At 41.5% G+C, this 22,040-nt stretch overlaps 1 protein-coding gene across 5 annotated transcripts in view; it reads right to left on the bottom strand.

Annotated features, from left to right (window-relative positions):
* Window positions 1-2,687: 2,687 nt before the first annotated feature.
* LOC129185994 (metabotropic glutamate receptor 4-like) overlaps window positions 2,688-22,040 on the bottom strand; it is a 217,325-nt gene continuing 197,972 nt past the window's right edge. For 2 of the 5 annotated variants that reach the window (XM_054783739.1, XM_054783740.1), the window contains exons 11-12: window positions 8,655-8,901; window positions 2,689-4,281 (exon numbers count right to left, since the gene is read on the bottom strand). In XM_054783739.1, coding sequence (XP_054639714.1) covers window positions 4,232-4,281; window positions 8,655-8,901 — 297 coding nt within the window. In that variant the 3' untranslated portion in view covers window positions 2,689-4,231. The other 3 variants (XM_054783741.1, XM_054783744.1, XM_054783742.1) reach the window with 3 other exon arrangements.

Here is a 22,040-nt window from a genome sequence, read left to right as displayed (position 1 = left end):
TCCACAAAGTAGGATTCCTTATTTATAAAGGTTATATTGTCAGTTATTAGAGCATAGAAAAGCTGTTTAAGACCTTTTAAATATTGGTTTTAACATTATTAGAGCCCTCTAGGCATGAACTAACACCCCTATAGTCACCTTTACACTTGTATTACCCAATATAGCAGACATAATAAACTATAAGACATAAAGAAGACTTGTTCTTGTGTGTTGCTATAAATGTGTTCCTTACTGGAGCAGAGTGAATGGTGGACTGCAGGTGACGCTGACTTTCATCTTGCCATGAATTTTATAAGGGATTATTGTGGCTGTTGTGAGATAATTCAAACCTGCAATAAAAGCCTGTTGTTCCAGAAATCATATCTGGTGGTTGTAAAATGCTACAAATCTTTAACGTCTTTGAATGCGCCTTTTGAATGCCTTACATTTGTATTTTAGTTCATTTGGCCATGTTTATGCTTGAAAATGCTGAATTTAGGCACCCCTAAAAATAAACATAAAGTTAAACTTTTAAAAAAGTCTGAAACAATGGTGAACATTCAGAATAAATAAAGTTTCAATGTTCTGTACTTTGTACGGTAGTACATTTTGTAGGGGCATGGCGGAGAACACGTTCAGTATGTTTGCTATCAGTGTGCATTAAAATGCTTCCTTTTGATTGTGTATTATATGCTGAATATTCATGAGCTGCTGTTTCCTAGCAACGGTGTACATCCCGTATGTACAAGAATGACATCTCTGATCACTCATCACTACTGAAGACACTTATTTTTCATGTTGCATACAGTAAAGCATTCCTGCTACTGTATGTTTTGACTTCATGTATATACTGTATATACGCATCTATGACTCCATGTACTGTATATATTCATCACTCTGGTGTTTTCCACAGTGATTTGTTTGGATTACTGTCTCCTCTGATGGGAAAAATCCTGCCAAGATCAGATTTTTTAAATTTATTTGTAGCACTGTGGGGGCTTGGTTTGTTTATGGTGCTACATGAAGCATGGCTGCACTGCTGAGAGCTCCTTCAAAGGAGCCGCCAGCGACTCATTAATGCAATGCCGCTCTCTCCAACCTGGTATATATGTTGCTTGGACAAATGTGCTCCTGTGCTCATTCTGTCACTTGAGGGCACTCGTATTAACTTCAGGTGCATATTAGAAAAAAAGCTTGAGCGTTTCAGTCTTTCAGGACCGGCACGACAAGCTGGAGCGGACAGCTTCACTTAGGTCCACATGCACGACAGTCACCTTCTCTTAATGTGCTGTTCATGAAATGAAATTGGGTTATGATGAGTCTGACTAATTATTTATTTACTGTATTTTCCCAAGAAAACCTTTGGACTCTCCACAGACCTTGTGCAAGGATGATCTCAATAGGGTTTTGCCGACACTGTGGTCCTGTTCATATATCATAATCTTATTAATATAGTGCCATATCTTAGCAAAATATATCACAGAAGGGAAGGGAAAGCTCATGTTTATGCTCATGTACATCGTGGATGTTTCTAGTACTGTAGTATGCTGACAGTATAATAAGCAGTATTACATGCAGACATCCATTTAACAAAGCATATGGTAACGTAAATACACACGAATGCTGTAATCACAGCCGGAGCGTTTATTTACCTGAAGCAAACTGATCAGCCAGCCACTCGTGCTTGCGCGTGTTGCTGTGAATATGTTCAGGAGCTGGGGGAGCTGAGTGGGGGGCTGACAGGAAGTGACGCCGGGGGTTCAGAGTTGAGTTTTAGCTCGGCATGGGTTATGAATGCAACAGTAGCCTGTTAGAGATTATTGTGCCTGTTGTGAGGTCATTCAAACCTGCAAAAAAAAGCCTGTTGTTGTGGCAATCAAGTCTGGTGCTTGTGTGTCTCACTGAACATTACAGTAACATTACTGACACCTAGTGACCAGTGTAGATTACTACATACCATCTTTGAATACGTTTTCTATTATACAGTAATTCCTTGTTTATCATGGGTTAATTGGTTCCAGACCCGACCGTGATAAGTGAATTTCCCCGAAGTAGAATTCTCCCCCAGCAACTAAGCGGAGCTACATTCTTCATCACAGAAATCTGACCAGAACTGGACTTAGGAGACCAAGTGGGGGGTGAGTCGCTGTTAATGGACTACAATGCTGATGGGGATGTCATACAGTTTCATGTCAAAAAATCCAAACTATCCCTTTAAGATGAACTGTAACAGATTTCAAAAGCAGGAAAAAAGTGGCCTAAATTGCATACTCATATTTTATAAAAATGTAAAAAAAAGATGTGGAGGGCCCCCAACTCAACCCAACTCACGCCTTCAAAATCAAAGAAGCAGCCAGCAAAATGACACAGTCGTGCCACAGTAGGCAGCCAGGTCTTTACACCTATTCCCAACCCCTCCATCAATTCTCATGGGAGATCAGCATATGGAAGATCAGGATGGATGATGTAAATATTGACGGGTATGTACCGGTATTTGTATGCCATTCATCCAGCCATCCATCCATCCATTTTCTATGCGGGTTGTCCTCATTAGAGTTGTGGGGGTATGCTGGAGCCTATCCCAGCTGACTATGGGCGTGAGGCAGTACACCCTGGACTGGTCGCCAGCCAATCGCAGGGTTGTATGCCATTCAAAGACGTTAAAATGTTAAAATCTCCTACGGCGTGTCTCGGACTTTGCAGGTTCCACTTACAGGCAATCGTTTGTGTCTTGTTTGTGGTGACATTATCCACGTAAGAAAACCTGGGAAAAAAAACACAATAGTTGAGAGTTTGAAAACATTTTAATAGAAATAAAATTTGGTATCAAAAAAATAAACATGCCTTACACACTTCATTTAGTCTTCATGATGTTTTTTTTTTCTTTCTTTTTTACAAATACATAAATCTGATAAGCCAGGCACTATTAACGTTATGTACATGTTCTTTTGTAGTAGAATATGTCAGGACAGAAAGGAGACATCACCAATCTATTTAATCACATTTAATTTAGTCAGCACATTGGATTCTCCAACACAAAAGTCAGCAGCATTGAACTCACAACACAAATGACCCGCACAACGGCCCCCCACCCCCATAAGACATCTGATGGCTTTTATACTGCATGAAGCCGGCTATTCATCTTCTCAACAAGCGGCGGTTGAGTGATAGAGTTACTGTTGCATTTTTCTAATATATATCTGAAAAAGCCTTATAACTTCCTTACCCTTATCACGAGAGGAGTGCCAGGGGAGGACGTGGAGCCTATAGTAATGAATTTTAGTATCTTTTCCATTAGGGATATATGGATATCACCTTCAGGGTGTATAGCGAGATGCTCTCAAGGGCATACTTCATCTTAATTCCCCCTCTTAGTGGATCTGTACAGCGAGGCTTCACCCCCATGTGTCCGAGGGAATAACTGCTGGCAATGATGGGAGACTCAACACTGAGGTGACGGCTTTCCGAAAAGATCCTTCGGCCAATATAGCAATTGAGTAGAATGAACCACGGGCACATACAAGTGGGGCAGATGGCAGTGGTGACCTCTTTGGGGGCAGCTGGTAACACATAATAATGGCCTCACTTAAGCACACTCACTACACCGTCACCATTTGGAGAACGTACAAGAGGCCCAAACGATGCTGCAACAGAGTTAAAATGCATTCCAAATATATATATTTTTGTTTGTTTTCTTTTTTTGGTCAACAACAACACACAATGTTAAAACTATCATGCACGAAATTCACCATCCAACAGTTATTCCAGGTCCAAATCAATAGGAGTCTACTATAGATTTGTTGCTGCATGACTTACACGTTCAGGAATAAACACAAACGGCTTACAGGAGTCGACCCCCCCCCCCACTCATGTCTTTTTGGTGTTGATTTATCACGTGTTAGTGATGCAAAACTGGCAGACAACATTGACAACACCTGAACATATCGTAGATTGGAGCTCATTGTCAGTGCTGCTCAAGATGACAAATTTAAAAAAAGGAAAGCACCAAATAAAAAAAAAAAAAAGGAAAAAATCTCCAGTCCTGTCATGCAGTATTTTTTCTTCTTTTTGAGTCATTTGGAATAGAAGATGATACATTATGACCTTTTCTGTTCCCCTGTGGTCCCTCCTCACCATGTTTGGAAAACATTCCCTTGATCCCCCATCCATTGTTGGCCTTTTTTCAACACTCCTGCAGCGGATCAGGTGGGAATCCTGAATTAAAGATCATTACTTGAACTGAAGGCGTCCTTTAGATCGCATGGTTGCTGTAGCTGATGTACGTCTGCTTTGTTGAGAAACCTGAAAAAGAGCAATTAGAGTAGAAATTGGGAATTATCATGTGGTGTTCCCGTGGTAATAATGCAAACACCCCATGATGTATGTCTTCTAGTCCTCACGCACTGCACACAAAAGGGGAAACATTTGTCAAAACATGCTCTCGACTGTGTTGCCTGTGCTATTATTTTTCTGACAAATACACCACATGGTGATGCTGTTATTAAACCCCATAAATCAGATTGACTTGAAACTTCTTACACTGCTCAATGCACTCTATAAACCACCCACTGTAACTTGGGGTGTTCGCCACGAAATTTGGTACACACCTTTAGGGGACAGACAAACGTGTGTAAAATTTGAGGAAGACTGGTTGAAAAAGATGGCCGCCATCAAAGAAAACATCTTTGCAGGGACACAGGCCTAATTGTCCATAAGTCATTGACCATTTGTCTAATAATTTTAAATCGCTGATGATATCTGTATTACATGTATGCTAGCATGTCTTCCAAAGCATTTTGGCCACAATCAATAGGGGGCGCCACTAATGTCATTTAAAGTCAAAACTGAGGAGAGCCCATGATATCCCGATGCACAGTACTTGTCTGGTGCAAAAGGACGCCATAGTTACGGTTTGGTATTTACCTCGGTTTTAAGGTCACATTGTGGTTTATTTTTCAAAACAGAAAGGGAGCATTATGCTTAACACAAAGCTGCTTAGCTTTTCTGTAAACGGCTTTAGCGATTTTCAAAATGAAACATAATAATCTGCAAAGTAATGCTCCAATAAATACAACAAAAAATACAAATATAGACAAATACAAAAAAAAATGAAGGATGTGGAGGACGACTTTGATAAATTGACAAAGAAAATTAGTATAATATCTAATAATATATCTCACTTATAATAAGGTGATTGTATTTTTTGGAATATGCAAAGGACAAATACAAAAAAAACCAAAAAAAAACAAGCTATGTGCCGAAAATGGCCCTCGGGCTGCACTTTAGACACACCCAGTTAACAATGTTGATCTTTAGGAAAATACAATGATACAGACAAGTGCAGCAGTTTGAACAGAATTATTATTTTACTTTTAGTTAATAAAAGTTCCTTGTTGGCTGAAACACAGCATTAATAGTCCCAGCTTATAGCAGCAAACTTCCTTCTTCTTATCCGCTTGTCTTTGTCTGTTTAATTATTTCAGCGGGAAGGTGAAACGCAAACTTTCATGAAGGAAGACGTTTTTCAAGCTCTGGCTTCTCCTCTAGCCATATCCCTATGGTATTTGTTTACCGAGTAGACGCCTGACACGAGAAACACTTCCTGTCCCTCACTTTAAATGTATAGTCATCCCTCGTTTATCATGGTTAATTGGTTCCAGACCCGAATGTGATAAGTGAATTTCCGAGAAGTAGGATTCAATATTAATAAACAGAATATTTTTGTAGTTAGAGCATAAAAAAAAACTGTCTCTGACTTTTTAAAATGGGTTTTAACATTTTGACAGCCATGTCAACATGAAATAACACCCCTACAGTCACCTTTACAGTCCTATTGTAAGCCTATCCAATTTACTTATTCTAAACTTAAGAAAGTGTTTCAAACGGAGTGGGGAAGAAGGACAAAGTAAGAAGCCAAAAATGTATGTCATCCACACGGAATGGGAGAACTCTTTTTCACTTTAACTCCATGCAGTGTTAAAGTAATGTGATCTGTGTCCCATCAGTGTAACATCACTGACGCCAAGTGACCAGAATACTACATATGACTTGTCTTTCAATATTTTTTGACTAATAATAGGCCGTAGTCAACCACAAAACAGTTATCATTTAATTCATTTTTGAAAAAACACAATAGAGTGAGGGAGCAATGTAGCAACGGACAACCGAGGAGAAAATCAGTACCACAACGTGCCGAACTGAAGGTTCTGTAAATCACGTTATGAATCTATGTAGCGTTACACCCCTAATGGGCTGTACAGTAGAATCCTGCTTTTTGCAGGAGTTATGATCCACACACCGCAACTAATTTATATGCCTGTAAGAATGTATACATTTTTCACACATGGCTCACTCATGCCCCTCCGAACCCTCCTGCTTGCTCAACATTAACGCTGTCCTCCGATTTCAGATCATAGACAATCTGTAGTATGTTTAAAGCCTCACACACTTAATAAATGCATTTTAAATTATAAAATGTGTAGGGACTCGCCACTAATGAATGATAATGTAGATGACCCATGACTGCGTCACAGTGTAGCAGTCACAGCACACAACTATTGTGCGTTCAAGGTCCACCGAACAAAACGTAACATCCCAAAGCTTGATGAAACGATCGGTGACGCATAAAGACATAAACATGTACAAATTGTGGGCTTTTTTAACAGTAGTACTGTATTGTCAGATATTTGTAAATGATTAGCAACCTATGGTGAATGATGGGTTTTCTGCTGCAAAAATGCCTATTTTTGGAGAAAAAAAACAAACATTATTTTTTGACTAAAAACCCACAAAATTGCGAGGCTGGGAATGCTGAATCACGAATGTGTGGTGATCCACTCTTATCTACACTGGGGTGTGTGGGTGGTTCCCTAAAGCCTACCGCCACCATCTCGTTTTCCTTTCGAAAGCCCGCTTGTCTCCCCAGACGACGGTGTTAGCTGATTCGCTGAGATGGAGCAGATAAATCCTGACACATTTGCCACCATATCCAGCCACTTGGTGAAATGCACATCCTCCATCCCACAGCCCCCGACAAGAATTTTTCAATTCCATCAAGCTAAATATCCACACGGAGCCATGACAGTGACGAATGGCGCTTATTCAAATAGCCATGCACCGTACAGCCCCTGGTAACAAAAATCCCATCGGGATAAATTGCTGCTGGCGATCAGTCATGCGTCCGTACCTTCTTGCCATTTATTGTAACAAAAGGCCCTAACAGCCATCAACTGGGATGAAAGTAAGGAGAGGAAGGAATGTGGAACTGCGCTTTGACATGTAACCATTGATGACGTTTGATTTCCTTGTGTCGTTTTTCAGTGTTTCAGTAATTCAAAGACAATAATTTACTGTTACAGAAGCAAGAGACAAGTTTACTCAGAGTTGAGCCTGCGCTTCCATTCTGAAAACGAAAGTTTTAACTCCGCTTCGGACTTGTCATTGTTGTACTTTACCTTTAGCCATAATCATTACTTATGTATCGCCACCTACCAAAGAAAGACAATTAGAAAAAAACACCTTTTTTTGCTGCTCCTGCCCTGCACTGGCTGATGGAGCCGGTGAGCGGATGAGATCTGTTAGATATCAGTGCATAATAATGGGACACATTTGACTGTTGGTAACGATAACAGTTAGTAACATTATTTTTAACAATATTAATTTCAACACCGCAAAATAAATACTTTACTCTCTGGATGAAAATCTTCTGGAATTGTGTTTCGGGTGGCTGATAAACTGTTGAAGCTCAAAGGTTTTTTTTTTCCCCTCATCGCGGAATGTTTGCAGAGCATTTGGCGAAATGTCTTCCTTTGAAACAGTGAGAAGTCCCATCAACACCATGTTTGTTTACAAGCGAGCTCAGGGGAGGTTACGACAGGCCGTTTGCAGCATGTCACCGAAAGGGAACACTCGATTTGCTCTCTGCAACCCACTAACACCACTGTATGTATGTAATATCGCCTCATTGGAGTGTTTTTTTAGCGGTTGTTGGAGCTATTATTTTTATGTTATCAGATTTATTGGTACAACGTCATCATTCCTAATGTCAACCCAATAATTATCGTGCACCGCTAATCAAAACTCTTCTGTGGTTTGCTAACAACCTTTGAGACTGGGCTGGATGTCTCCAGGTCACTGGTGTATGTGTGTGAGTGACAGGAATAACCGCTCTGGCTTGCTTAGGGTACAAGTTGTTGTGCCGCCTGTTGGTTTGCTTGTCTAAGTCTTTTTCTAGTGAAAAAGTGTCATCTTTTACAGTCTAAATACCGAACATATACTGTACAAAATACACTCACCAGCCCCCACAAATGATACACCTACGCAACGCAATGAGTGTGAATAACAGCAAACTAGGTCCAAACTAAAATTTGACAAAATTCAGCAAAAATGTAATGAATATTCAAATTTGTGAGCACCACAAAGACAAATAAAACAAGAGGATACTCTGTATTCTGCTTCCCCAGGACGTGAAAACAATTCACTTCTTGTTAAACGAACAATGGTGGCAGTTTAGTGGATTTTCTATTAAATTACCTTTCATAGTAAACAACCACACAGCATGCTTCCTATCCATGCATCAGATTCTTTACAGTCGGAAGGAAAATATACACCAAAGGAACACCATTAAAGAAAAAGGTATCCAGCAGGTTTTCAGTCATTACCATTCAAGCGCTTACTTTGTGTTTCCAGGCTTTCACACAGCTCGGTCTTGGCCTCTCCGTTGGGTCTGAGTCCGGCCTTGGGGTTGAACTTGTTAGACATGGTTGCGGCTGTAACCACAGCCTTGAGGCTGCGTGTGCGCTTGGGCACATTTTGCTCAGGGTGGAAGAGCACCACGTAGACCTTGGGCATATAGAGCAGACCCAGGGACACAGAGGCGCTCAGGCTCACCGAGATGGTCAGTGTGGTCGTTTGGATGTACATCTGCAAGGGGAAGAAAAACAACAACAACAACAAACACAAACACACATTAACCTTTTAGCTCCTTTGGCGTATACATTGTGAATGTTTCTGCAAGGTGCATGTGACAGCTGCTGTGTATGATTGTCATTAGTGCAGCCAATGACCCGTTAGTTGGCCAAGCTGTCGTACTTTCTGCTGCGATGAATGGAAGTCAAACCAGTCCCTGCTAGCCTGTTTGGTAACAATTCACCATAAAATGGATTGTATTCTGGCTACAGCAGCAAGAAGGCAGATAAAAGAGAAACTACTTTACATCAAAATGTAAAGCAATGTTTGCTAAATGCTGCATTGTCTAGGGCTATTTACCTAAAATGTTTAGAGGGTCCCATTTTCAGAAAGCAAAGGACCAGGGGCTGGACTTGTATCCCTTCAGGAGTGGCTGTCCTGTCCTTAACATAGATTGTGTATTCTCGTATAGCCGCTGAGTGAGTAGTCTATAAAAGCAAATAACGGCCTGGGCCTATAATTAGATTTATTATTAATTATTATAATAATTTAAAAAAACATTGGCATGAACAATAGTGGCTGCCAGCAACCTTCTGATGTATTTTTTTTTCTGGCTGTCAATCGATTAAAATATTTAATCATGGTTAATAGCATTTTGTCCATAGTTAACTCATAATTAATCACATTTAATGAATGATGATGAAAAAAAGTTTAGGGATGTAAATCTCTTTGTGGTAAGAAATCCAATACGCAACTACAACAACAACTGTAACGATAAGTACACACAATTTTATATACAGTAAAGGCATATCAAGTTTGGAAATATGGCCCATTATTTTATTCAGAAATACTACACACGGTTTTTGAATGTTTGGGGCCAAAGGGGGATAGCACTTTTAAAAGGATAGTTTGAATTTTTTCACATGAAGTTGTATGACATCCCAATCAGCAGTGTCGTCCAGCACTGAGACTTACCCCCCACTTGGTCTCCTAAATCCAGTTCTGGTCGTATTTTGGTGATGAAGAACGGAATTCCGCTTAGTTGCTGGGGACATTTAAGTAAAGAGTTTGGATTCTCAAAACAATATGCATTCGAAAGAGTAATACATTTGCATCACCAAAATGCCTTCTCAAAAAAGCATCACACACACATGAATGCACTGGCGAAAGTACGGCGGGAGACAAATATGACGCCGAGCGTTTTGTGAGGTCACATTTTTTTGAGAAGGCATTTTTGTGATGCAAATGTATTACTCTTTTGAACACATATTATTTTGTGACTCTACTGAAATGTCGGAAGTGGAACTACGTTCTTCATCACCAAAATCCGCCCAGAACTGGACTAAGTGGGGGGTAAGTCGCTGTTGCTGGACTACTGCTGATGGGGATGTCATACAACTTCATGTCAAAAAATCCGAACTATCCCTTTAAGGACTACTGCAAAAACATTGCATTTATATGGTATAAACAAAAGACACTTGGAAAAGCCACACAGCTGCCCTGCTGGCCACCAGTTGGATGGTGGCCCTCTTTCTTAATTGATTTTCCATATTATCTTTTATTGTCTCAAGATGGTCCATATTTTGTACCTTTAGTTGAAAACCAAAAATGCATTGTTACTGACAACCCCAATATACTATAAGGTACTAAGCAAATGGTATTGAACAATTAAGTAAGTGCAGATAATATAACATGCAAACTGTCTTATATGTTTTGAATGTAAATGTTGTTAGTGTCCAGCATGCTTGGAAAATGGGTGCAATGAAAGTGGCTTGTGTGCATATGTAGTCTTTGTACCAGAAAGTGTAAATATTTTATCACATTTCGCCTTTAAAGTAGCAGCTCCTCCTCCTCCCTCCTAGTGTGTGAACCCTCCAACTCCTCTTCATCAAAGCAGTGTAACATTTAACCCTCGCAGATGTGACCTCTGCTGTATGTCTCGTTTGTTTTGTTATGGTTAGCGACTCTCCGCTGTGCTTTTGCAGCAGAGCGGCCGTGCATGTGTCATCTCGGCCAGCCAGGCCTGGTAGCACATGTGACTGGTGGCACTGTGGAGGAGGAGTGGATGGTGGAGAAACAGCTGCAGTGCTCCCCTGACAGCTGTGCAGAGGGATAGCTAGTGGACCTCATTGCTCCTGCATCACTGATGCCTTAGGGACAGACTCACTGTTGAACTCAGGCTGTTACTGTGATAAACACAAACGATTATTTCTCACTAGCCAGCTTCAAAGAAACCCACAGCATTCTATTCACAATACACTGATACAGTGGAACCTCCAAATAGCTATACTGTAAATGCTCCTATTAGCGCCTCTATTCACTTAACCACCGAGTCTCCTATAGTTGCCAGGGACGTGATCTGCAAACGCAAATAACCGCCAGGGTTTCTAATTAGCATTGGGTCAGAAAACATTGGCTGCAACAGCTGATGTAGTTTTCAGGAACTCCTCTCTAAGACGGCAGTAGTTGCATTTGAAATATCATGAGCGGTCAGCATCTACCCCTGCATGCATTTTAAAATGCCGGTTGCACTAAACAGCTGCTGATGTGATGTTGCACTGTATTGTTGTTTACAATAAAGTCATCACTTTACTCTTTACCACTTTTACAACACTGGTTTTGTTGCTGCTGTGCTTAGCAATGTACTTGTTCATGAATGATCATTTGGTCAGAGAGAGCTACATTTTCCTTTCTCACTTTCTCATGCACTCCAAATGATTATCCCTATGTGAGACAAGAACACGTCTTTCTCTTTTCTGTCCGTTCTAGATTGCTGCTTCGTGCTGGCAGCTTTTTACTAAGAATGGACGTAATTGTGACTCACCTATTCCGCCTACAAAGCCCTCTAAAAAAACAGCCAAAAATTTCCAACAGCATTTTATATACATGCCATAACCATGTAGTAACAGGGACATTCATGCTAACATGTCACTCACAGTATAACTTACAGTATTTTGGTCATTTTAAGCATCACCGGAACTTATTTCCTGGGCGCACTGATTTCACAGAGCGCATAACTACTAACGCTACTTCCATCAACAACAACGGCATAGAGAGAGCACGTTGTGTGTTTGCTAACACTAACCATGGCAGACTTCATGAGAGCCGCCGCCCACCACTACTTTGGGTCAAATGAGGATCCACAACCTTATCTTGCTGAGCCTGAATATATTGAGGATGAGCTACAGGTTTTAGAAGCTGAGTGGAAAAGAAGAGAGGATGAAATGTCAGAGCAGACGGGGCTGAAAGAGCCAAGACCACCATGACTTGGTGGCATAAATGTGGCGCTTTCCAAGCCATGCAAACAGAAATCTGTTGTTTCTGCTGCACTAAGTAGCACGCAATGTTACCATCGATGGAAAGGCTTCATGTATCTGGCGAGGAGGACACTGCTCCAAGAGACTGCATCACAACAAACAAGGAATTGTTAGCGCTAACAAACCCTGCAGTGGTACAACATTTTTTCCACCTGCCCATAATCAACTGGAAAAGTCACCCCAAGCCAGCTGGACCAGACAGACAACTGTCCATTCAGTAAGTCTATTGAGTTTGATACATGGAGCACATAGCCACTATGAAAAGTAGTTTCTCAGTGTTAGCTCCTACAATAACAATGTCGCTATGGCTTGGTTAATATGGAACATGTAAATGGAGCATTGTTTGGTTTTTGGAGGTTTTTTTAGAGGGCTTTATAAGCAGAACAGGTGAATCCCCATTACCTGCATTGTTAGTGAAAAACCGCCAGCACGAGGCGGCTACTAGAGCGCACAGGAAAGGGAAAGACGTGTGTTCTTTTCTCACATAGAGATTGTGGACGATGGGGAATTTTTTTTTTTTAAAAGGTGGATTTTCCTTTGAGTAAATAAACACCCGGCTATAATTAGCACACTTACTGTATTTCATTGAATATATTTGATTTGAAAACAGTAATCTCCTCATGTCATGACTCTGCTGTCTTCACTCGTCAGACATGACTATTGAGTTTGACATTGATTTGAATGATGAGGCAAGGTGACTTGGAACCAAAGGTCAAATCACTGCATATTACCTTTCATTGTGTGATTGATTCTCAAATTGTCAGCAAGAATCCTATTGACTAGGAATCTGCTCAATAATGCCTCAGACCAAAAGGAGATGCTCTTGCCTGTTTTTTCGTTTGGTCACACCTCTACCTGTATTCAACAACTTTCTTGACTGCATTGCAAGGTTACTACATTGTTACCTCCAGACTTCCTGGAAAACAACATAAATAATGTACACGTTCATTTACATATAGCGCCACGGTGTGAAATGTAATTGCAAAAGGTTACTTGAGGCACATGTTGACTTGCTTATTAATAATCACTCAGGATCACTTCCTCTTCAGAATTTAATTGAGCTTATTGCTTATGTGAGTTTTAATGGAAACTGCTTTGAGGTAATTTTATGATATATTTCTATTGTATTTTTATTATTATTGATGATGAGAATAATGACAATAGTGACAAATTGAAAAGAGAAGTCTTTGAAATCCCCTCATTTGCAAAGCACAACAAAGTGAAAGTGCCTGTGATCAATGGTAATTTGCAGTTAATTTGAGAGTTGAGAATTGTAAACAGATTCTCTTTTTAACAGGGACTCTAGAGAGCATCTGCTTTCAGATGCAAAAACCATCAAATTATTTTAAACTGGAGGATTTACCCATCCTACTGTCTTGTTTCATTTTGTTGCTATGGTAATGTGCTTCAGGGAGAGTATGGTGGGGGTTTTGCATGAAGTTCTCTATAACTGCGCTGTAATTAAGCTAATAAACAAATAGAAGCCTCTGGTGATTCAATAATAGAGTTTCATTTGAACAACGTAATTTATACTGTAAAGATCACAGTCCTTTAGCCTTGATTGCTTTAATGGACTTTTCACCCGTGACTGGAGGACCCGGGAGGGTGAGGGTGGGGTTAGTGGCTAAGACCCCTTAGGGCTTCTTCCTGTGCCACGACTCTAATGAGCGCAACAACCGCCTTTTCCGAAACTCAAGATGTCGCTCTGCTCTCTTTGCGCTCCAGCATCAATCTTCATTACGCCTTATTGGGCCTGTGGGACATTACTGTGAATAATGCTGCTTTTAGTTGCACTGGAAATAGTAACAGAGAGAGAAATGGAAGAGCTGGGGGGGCTGAAAGCAGGTAGATGGAGCAGGGCCTTTGGAACATCTGGAGTGGGATGTCATAGTTGCGGAGCTTTTTACCACACACAAATCATACAACACTGTGTGCAGGACCATAGTTATGGCTTTATGACTGGGTGGTCAACCTACGGCACATGGGCCATATATGACCCCCAAGAGTATTGGATCCAGTGTTCTCCTGAACCATGCGCCCATGTCGAGTTGTGCGTCCCTTAGTGTGGCTTTGACCCAGATATGCACCTATCTGACTAATGTGTGAGTCGACAACACTATATACTGTAAGTACATTTCTGACACAATCAAATTAATATCATAACCTCGCAAATTTTATGGTTTAATAGGTTGTAGTGTTAAACATGTATATTATATAAAAAACACATATAATATATAAAAATATAACACCATTATGGCTTTATTTAGTGGAAAGACTGGCATGAACAACTCCTTCAAAGGGATGCAAATTTTGAACATTTAAAACAGGTTTCCTTGTTATATGCATGTGCAGTAGCTCTGGGTCGCACGACCCGATGAGGGCGCATGGCTGGTCAGGACACCGGCCTACCATGCTGTTCTAAAAACACAAAACTAGGGATGCATGATAGATTTTTTTCAAACTGATACGATAACTTTCTGCTTCTCAAGACTGATGCCAATGCAATAACGTATAACTTATTTATAGCTTTTTTTTTTTTTTTTTTTAGATTTTTTAAATTTGTGTACACCAGGAAGGAAGAAACTCAAAGGTGGGTTAGACAAACTGTACATGTAGATTTGTCCTAACCAAATATGACATCACTACTATTAAACAAAATATAAAAGTAAAAAATCAAGAACAGTCCTGATAATAAAAATGTTTATTTTTTCAAACAAACAAAACTCGCTGTCAGACCTAGCAAGCTAAAAGGGCTAATATCACATGTCCATACATGAGTAGTGAAGCTTAGTAGTGTCCATGTTTCCATCATTGCATGCAGGAGCGTGGCGATCATGTCGTATTTTGCTGGCAAACATACATACAGCGCCTCCATGCCCCCATTGCTGAGGCAGCTGATCGGAGCTGGGTGGTTGGTGCCAGTCGTGGCAGCAAGTCCCAGACCCAGTGGTGGACACCAGAGGTCCGGGCTGCCGTGAAGCTGAAGAAGGAGTCCTATCGAGCATGGATGGCTTGTGGGACTCCTGAAGCAGCTGACAGGTACCGCCAGGCGAAGCGGCACGCGGCTTCGGCAAGGCAAAAACTTGGGTGCGGGAGGAGTTCGGTGGCACGACTTTCGGCCGGCCTCAAAGAGGTTTTGGAAAACCGTCCGACACCTCAGAAAGGGGAAGCAGTATCCTCACATTGGCTCCTCTCGACCGTCCCCGGTCCACAGTGGGGACGGAAGCTTGCTGACCTCGACTGAGGATATAGTCGGACGGTGGAAAGAATACTTTGAGGCCCTTGTCAATCCCACTGACATATCTTCCATAGAGGAAGCGGAGTCCAAGGACACGAACGCAGACAGTTCCACCATATCTAGGGTAGTCAAAACACTCCCCAGTGGCAAAGCTCTGGGGTTGGACGAGTTTCGCCCTGAATTCCTCAAGGCTCTGGATGTTGAGGGACTGTCTTTTTGCTGACACGTCTCTTCAACATTGCATGGAAGTTGGGAACAGTACCTCTGGATTGGCAGACCTGAGTCATGGTCCCCCTTTTCAAGAAGGGTGACTGGAGGGTGTGTTCCAACTATAGGGGATCACACTCCTCAGCCTCCCTGGGAAAGTATATTCCACGGTGCTGGAGCGAAAGGTACGACTGTTAAGCGAACCTTGGCTACAGGAGGTACAATGTGATTTTTGTCTCGCTCGCGGAACACTGGACCAGCTCTACACGCTTCTGAGGGTACTGGAGGGTACATGGGAGTTTGCCCAACAAATCTACATGTGCTGTGTAGACTTGGAAAAGGCATTAGACCATGTCCTGTGGGGGGTGCTCCAGGAGTACGGGATTGGTGGCGTGCTACTATGTGCCATTTGGTCCTTGTATGAATGGAGCAGGAGCCTGGTCCGCATTACCAGCAGTAAGTCGAGCCTGTTTCCGGTGAACATTGGCCTCCGCCAAGGCTGCCCATTGTCACCTTTAATAATGTTAATTTCCTCCATTGTGTGGCTGGACTCACCCTAAGAGATAAGGTGAGGAGGAGCTCAGTCATCCGAGAAGGGCTCAGGGTAGAGCCCCTCGCCAGCTGCTCCTTCACATCGAGAGGAGCCAGTTGAGGTGGCTCAGGCATCTTGTCCGGATGCCTCCCGGACACCTCCCTGGTGAGATGTTCCGGGCATGCCCAGCCGGTAGCAGGCCCCGGGGCAGACGTAGGACATGCTGGAGGGATTATGTCTCACAGCTGGCCTGGGAATGCCTAGGTGTCCACCCGGTGGAACTGGAAGAGGTGGCCGCGGACCGTGAAGTCTGGGCTTCCCTGCTGAGACTGCTGCCCCCAAGACCTGGACCCGGATAAGCAGAAGAACATGGATGGATACAGTATAACTTACACATAACGGCGGCTCGGAAGTATAAACCATGGCTTTAAGGCGTTTACTAGCTGACAAAAGACAGTATCTTTAACAATGGTAAAGGGACGGTTGTTCAGTATGGCCAGCATGGTGGCCGCTTCCTTAGCAGGCCACAGGTGTCTTTCAAAACACCGTTGTAGTGATGCTGGCGTTTCAGGTGGCTCATAGAGTAAAGAAGTCCCACCCGATCGACGCCATGATTGTTTACAAGTGAACTGAGGGGAGGTGTACAGCACGTTGTGGTGCACACTTACACAAAACCTAACATACACGTCCTTCATATACAACATTTCCTTGATTGTTGTATCATACTGTATATTTTTATAAACTACTATAATTGTCGATAATCCAGTCGATAGCCGAGTCGGTGCGTGGGTTAAACCAAATAAGTGCCATGAAAATATTGCCATAAACAGATGTGACTGTAGGCAACGTCCTGATGTTGTTTTATCAACTCCAGATGGTAGCTGCCATTGAAGTCTCACAAGAGGTAAGCATCCAGCAGCTTTATCTTCCTCTGCATGCGCTTTAAAATAATGCTAGCGCAACTCAGCTGTCAGTGTGAAAGTCAGTCGTGTCACACTAATGACAGGCCAAAAGTTTGGACACACACAACAGAACTGATGGTCCCAACCCCGTTAATAAGGCAAGAAATTCCACTTCGTAACCCTGACAACGCCTACCTGTGAAATGACAACCATTTCAGTGACTACCTCATGAAGCTCACTGAGAGAACACCAAAGGTTTGCAGCGCTATCAAAAAAGCAAAGGGTGGCTACTTTAAGAAATCTAAAATGTAAGACGTATTTAGAGTTATTTGACACTTTTTTTGTTCAGTGCATAATTCTGCATGTGTTCATTCATAGTTTTGATGCCTTCAGTGAGAATCTACAATGAAAATAAAGAAAACGCATTTCAAACGCAACTTTTGGCCTGTATTGTACTCGTCAGCGGTATTAAAGCTGGCTGACCAGTTTGCTCCTTACTATTACAACATTGATTCTGTTAATTTATCTACCTCTGCATGTGCTTTAAAAGGTTTTGCCTGTATCTTCTATTACAGTTCTCATGCTGATGTTCCGCAGGATATCTGCGCAGTGAGGCTCATTGCTGGCTAAATAGGAGATGTGGACACATTTTTACATAGTCACAGATCTCCACAGAGTTGTATGCACACCCTGAACTCTGCACATCTTTGCCCCTGCATGGTGCACCACAGCAACTCTTTTTGTTTGTTGTGGACTTGACTTGCCTTCATGAAGAAATACACCACAGCGCTCGATACGTCAGTCCATTCATGGAAGATGATGATGGCGCGACCTCTTTGTGTGGGCTGATTGGATTTCAGCTGAGCCCTTTATGCTTTGGAGCCGCTATCCCAAGCGTCCCTTTTGTCCCATCCTCCCACCTAAACCTCCTCCTTGTGCCACTGAGACAACCACTGATTTAGACTGTCTCTTCCGGGGTAAGCAGGCGTCAAGTCTCTTCTAGAATGCCATGTAAAACACACAGATGACGTGCCACAGCTTGGCCAGATGTCCCGCTTTGAATTATGGAGAAAGCCTCCCGTGGTTAGACGTATTCTGGCAACATGTGATAAAGTGCACGATTGCTGGATAAGGTAAATCAAGACGCAGGAAGTGGAGCATTTAATTGCTCTGCGAGATGTGTCAATGCGGGCTGCTTTATGGGGCCTGTCGTAGGCCGTGCAGCGCCGTGATTGTGAGGTGCGTTTGCTTGGACGTGGTAATTCTGCGAAATAAGAATCCTGCTTATGGGACAACTGAAAGAATCAGCCATATGTCACGTTAATGTGGCTACTTCATTTGGAAGCAGTAACTCTTCAACAACAGGTCAGTGTTTTTTCTCACAAGACTTAACGCTTTTTGTTATTTTGTGCCAAAACTAGATAAATATATAGCCAAGTAAATGGATCAAAAAATAAAAATTGTCCATTTACTAAGTAAAGTCTGAAATATAATGGTAACTATGTTGATCTATCCCTCAATTATTTATAGTCATGATTTACATTTTTCAAGTTTTGAAGACTTTTCTCAATGTGCTGCAGCAGCATAAAATAAAAGCTAATAATATCATCAAAAATAAATAAAAATAGTATTAAACAATTAAAAAATTGCCTTTAGAGTCGTCCCTCACCACATCATGGTTCAAACATCGCACCCTCACTCGATGGCGTTTTTTCTAAAACTCATTAATTTATAACTGATCAATGATTTGTGGCTGAATATTACCTTTTATCCATCCATCTATTTTCAATTCCGTTTATCCTCATCAGGGTCGCGGGTGTATGCTGGAACCTATCCCAGCTGACTTTGTTGGAGAGGCGGGGTACACCCTGGACTGGTCGTCTACCAATCACAATCACACTCACATTCATACCTATGGACAATTTAGAGTCGCCAATTAACCTAACATGCTTGTTTTTGGAATGTGGGAGGAAACAGGAGTACCCAGAGAAAACCCACGCACGCACGGGGACAACTTACAAACTCCACACAGAGATGCCCAAGCGGCGAGTCGAACCCACGTCTTCCTGATCTCCTAACTGTGGCCAACATGCTAACCACTCAGCTACCATGCGGCCCAATATGGCCTTTTATTAGTAAAAAATAAATTCTACATATTCATACTCGTACAAATTAAGCACTTTCAAGCATAAAAATAGCTAAATTAGGGAAAATAAAAATTTGAGGCATTCAAAAGACGTGATATGAAGTATGCAGCATCTTATGTGTGCCTTCAAGAAACGGAGCCTGGTTGGCTGTAGACCAGTTGGGCAAACCCCCATGTACTCTCAGGTACCCTCACAAGGGTGTAGAGCTGGTCGAGTGTTCCGCGACTGGGACGAAAACCATATTGCACATCCTGTAGCCGAGGTTCAACTAACGGTTGTACCCTTCTCTCCAGCACCCTGGAATAGACTTTCCCAGGGAGGTTGAGGAGCGTGATCCTCTATAGTTGGAACATACCCTCTGGTCACCCTTCTTGAAAAGGGAGACCACCCCCGTCTGCCAATCTAGAGGTACTATTCCCGATTTCCACGCAATGTTGAAGAGACGTGTCAGCCAAGAGAGACCCTCAACATCCAGTTGAGAGTAAGGAGTGATGTTTGGTCCAGAACAAATTTTGCTTTATTGAGTATAGAAGTATTTCTTGCCACTTTATGTTGTATATTTTTAATGTGGGATTTATTTGCATTCGCTTTGTCAATGTCCACACCGTCTACGTATTTGTATTTACACGTAGGGGTCCTTTCTGCTATTACCACAGAGCATTATTAGAGTTTTCCTTAGGTTCAGGGATTGTCTGTTTTTATGAAAACACCTTTTAAGTATAGTCATTTCATCTGTGATTGTTTTTTTTTTTTTATTAGCTCTTGTGTGCTTTCTCCAGAACATAATGCGGTAGCGTTGTCTGCAAATAATACCAGCTTTAGGCTTTTTGTGACTTTACAGTTGTCATTAATGTAGGTTGTAGGTTATAGGTTGAACAGTTTTGGCCCCAGTATCGACGGCCGGGGTACGCCGCATGATATAATTAAGCTTGCATATGTATATTCTCCTAGCTTCATATATTGCTTCCTGTTTGCTAAGTAGCTTTTTGACCAGTTCAATACTAACCCTCTGAATCCATATCTTTCTAGTTTGTTAATTAACATATTTTGATTAATTGTATGAAATGCTTTTGTTAAGTCCATAAATACTGCATCTGCGCACTCTCTCCGCTCTATAGCATTGATAATTTCCTTGGTTATTTCTATTAGTACCATGGAAGTTGGAATGTTCGCTCTGTATCCTATTGGCTATTTGTTCGTAACTAATTCTTACTTAGAAATGTATCTAACCTATTGATAAATCTCTTTTCGATGATTTTAGAAAATTGTGGCAATAAAGAAACCGGTCGGTAGTTTGCGAATTGATGTTTGTCTCCAGTTTTGAAAATTGGTACTACTTTAGCTATTACTACTTTAGCTACACACGCCTGGACTAACTGGCAAGGAAGGCAGGCTCTGTCATTGGCAGTGAGCTGGACAGCCTGACATCTGTGGCAGAGCAAAGGACACTGAGGGGGCTCCTTTCCATCATGGACAACCAGCATCATCCAATGCACAGCATCACTAACCCAAGAGAAGAGCAGTTTTATTGGCAGATTACTATCACTGCCCTGCTCCACCAGAAGACTAAGCAGATCATTCCTCCCTCGCGCCATGCGGCTTTTCAACACAACAGAGGGGGAGCGGTAAAAACACACACGGGACTGGACTTACAGTATTAAATTATGGTCTATTACGGTTATGGTGTATTATTATTATGTATTATTATTCATTATGCATTATTGACTGCAAATGTGACGTGATCTGTCCCATATTTATTTGTTTATTTCTTTGTATTTTTTTATTCTTCTTTTTCTTGTCTCTCATGTCTTGCCTTGGTTGTTTTATTTTATTTTGTGATTTAAGTCACCTCTCGCCCGAAGTCAGCAGAGATAGGCTCCAGCATACCCCCGCGACCCTAATGAGGAGAAGCGGTATAGAAAATGGATGGGTGGATGGATTTAAGTCATTAAGTTCATTAGACATTAGACATTTTTGCAGAACTACTGGAAATGTCGATTTCTCTTGGAGATCAATAAAGTATCGATCTTTTCATTTTTTTTTAGAAATATAGCAGTCTGAAATGATAAGTTAGAAATGTACGTCAGTGGTTCAGCCATCCCTTGACCTTTTTTATCGTTCCCATGTTGATATCAATTATTTCTTTTTTCATGGAGTTGGGATTCCTGTCTATACTTTCATACCCTTCTTCCGCTGATTTTTTTTGCTTTTTTTGGGATCCTTTCTTCTAAATTTGGTCCAATTTAGTAAGTATTTATTAGTATTAATTTATCAACTACCTCGTTCATATCGTCATGTTTTGCGTTTCCATGTTTGATTTTTTTTTTTTTTTTAACCGTGAAAGAGCCACTAAATTCAAAGTGCAATGTGGTGAGGGTTGACTATTTCAAATTCTGAAAAATCTCCCAGCCAAGTTTCTCAAGTTTCCGTGCGTGGTAATGAATGACTGATAAAGTAAGGATCAAGAGAACTGTTATTGTGTATTGAGGCAGAATAATATTTTGACTTTGAAAACAAAATTCATTTGAATTAGGGAAGAAAAATGAAAAGTCTTTCTACTGTAAATCAGCTGATGAATGGGTGTCTGTGATAAATCTTCGGAAGCAAGTATGTGACTGTCACTTGAAAAAGGCACCATCTCTGTTCATGATGTTCAAGAATGTGTCGTGATGTTGTAGTAACGGTAGCCGAAACATAACACCAGTTGGCTTGTGTACGGGACGTTACTTTTTACCATATTAAATGCAGGTGGGCGTATGAACAAGCTCGTATGCAGATTCATAGAGGCTTAACAACATTGAGCATGTGAAA

Source organism: Dunckerocampus dactyliophorus, chromosome 8 (genome assembly GCF_027744805.1).
Source record: "Dunckerocampus dactyliophorus isolate RoL2022-P2 chromosome 8, RoL_Ddac_1.1, whole genome shotgun sequence".
NCBI lineage: Eukaryota > Metazoa > Chordata > Actinopteri > Syngnathiformes > Syngnathidae > Dunckerocampus > Dunckerocampus dactyliophorus.
This window is presented reverse-complemented; position numbering and strand designations above follow the sequence as displayed.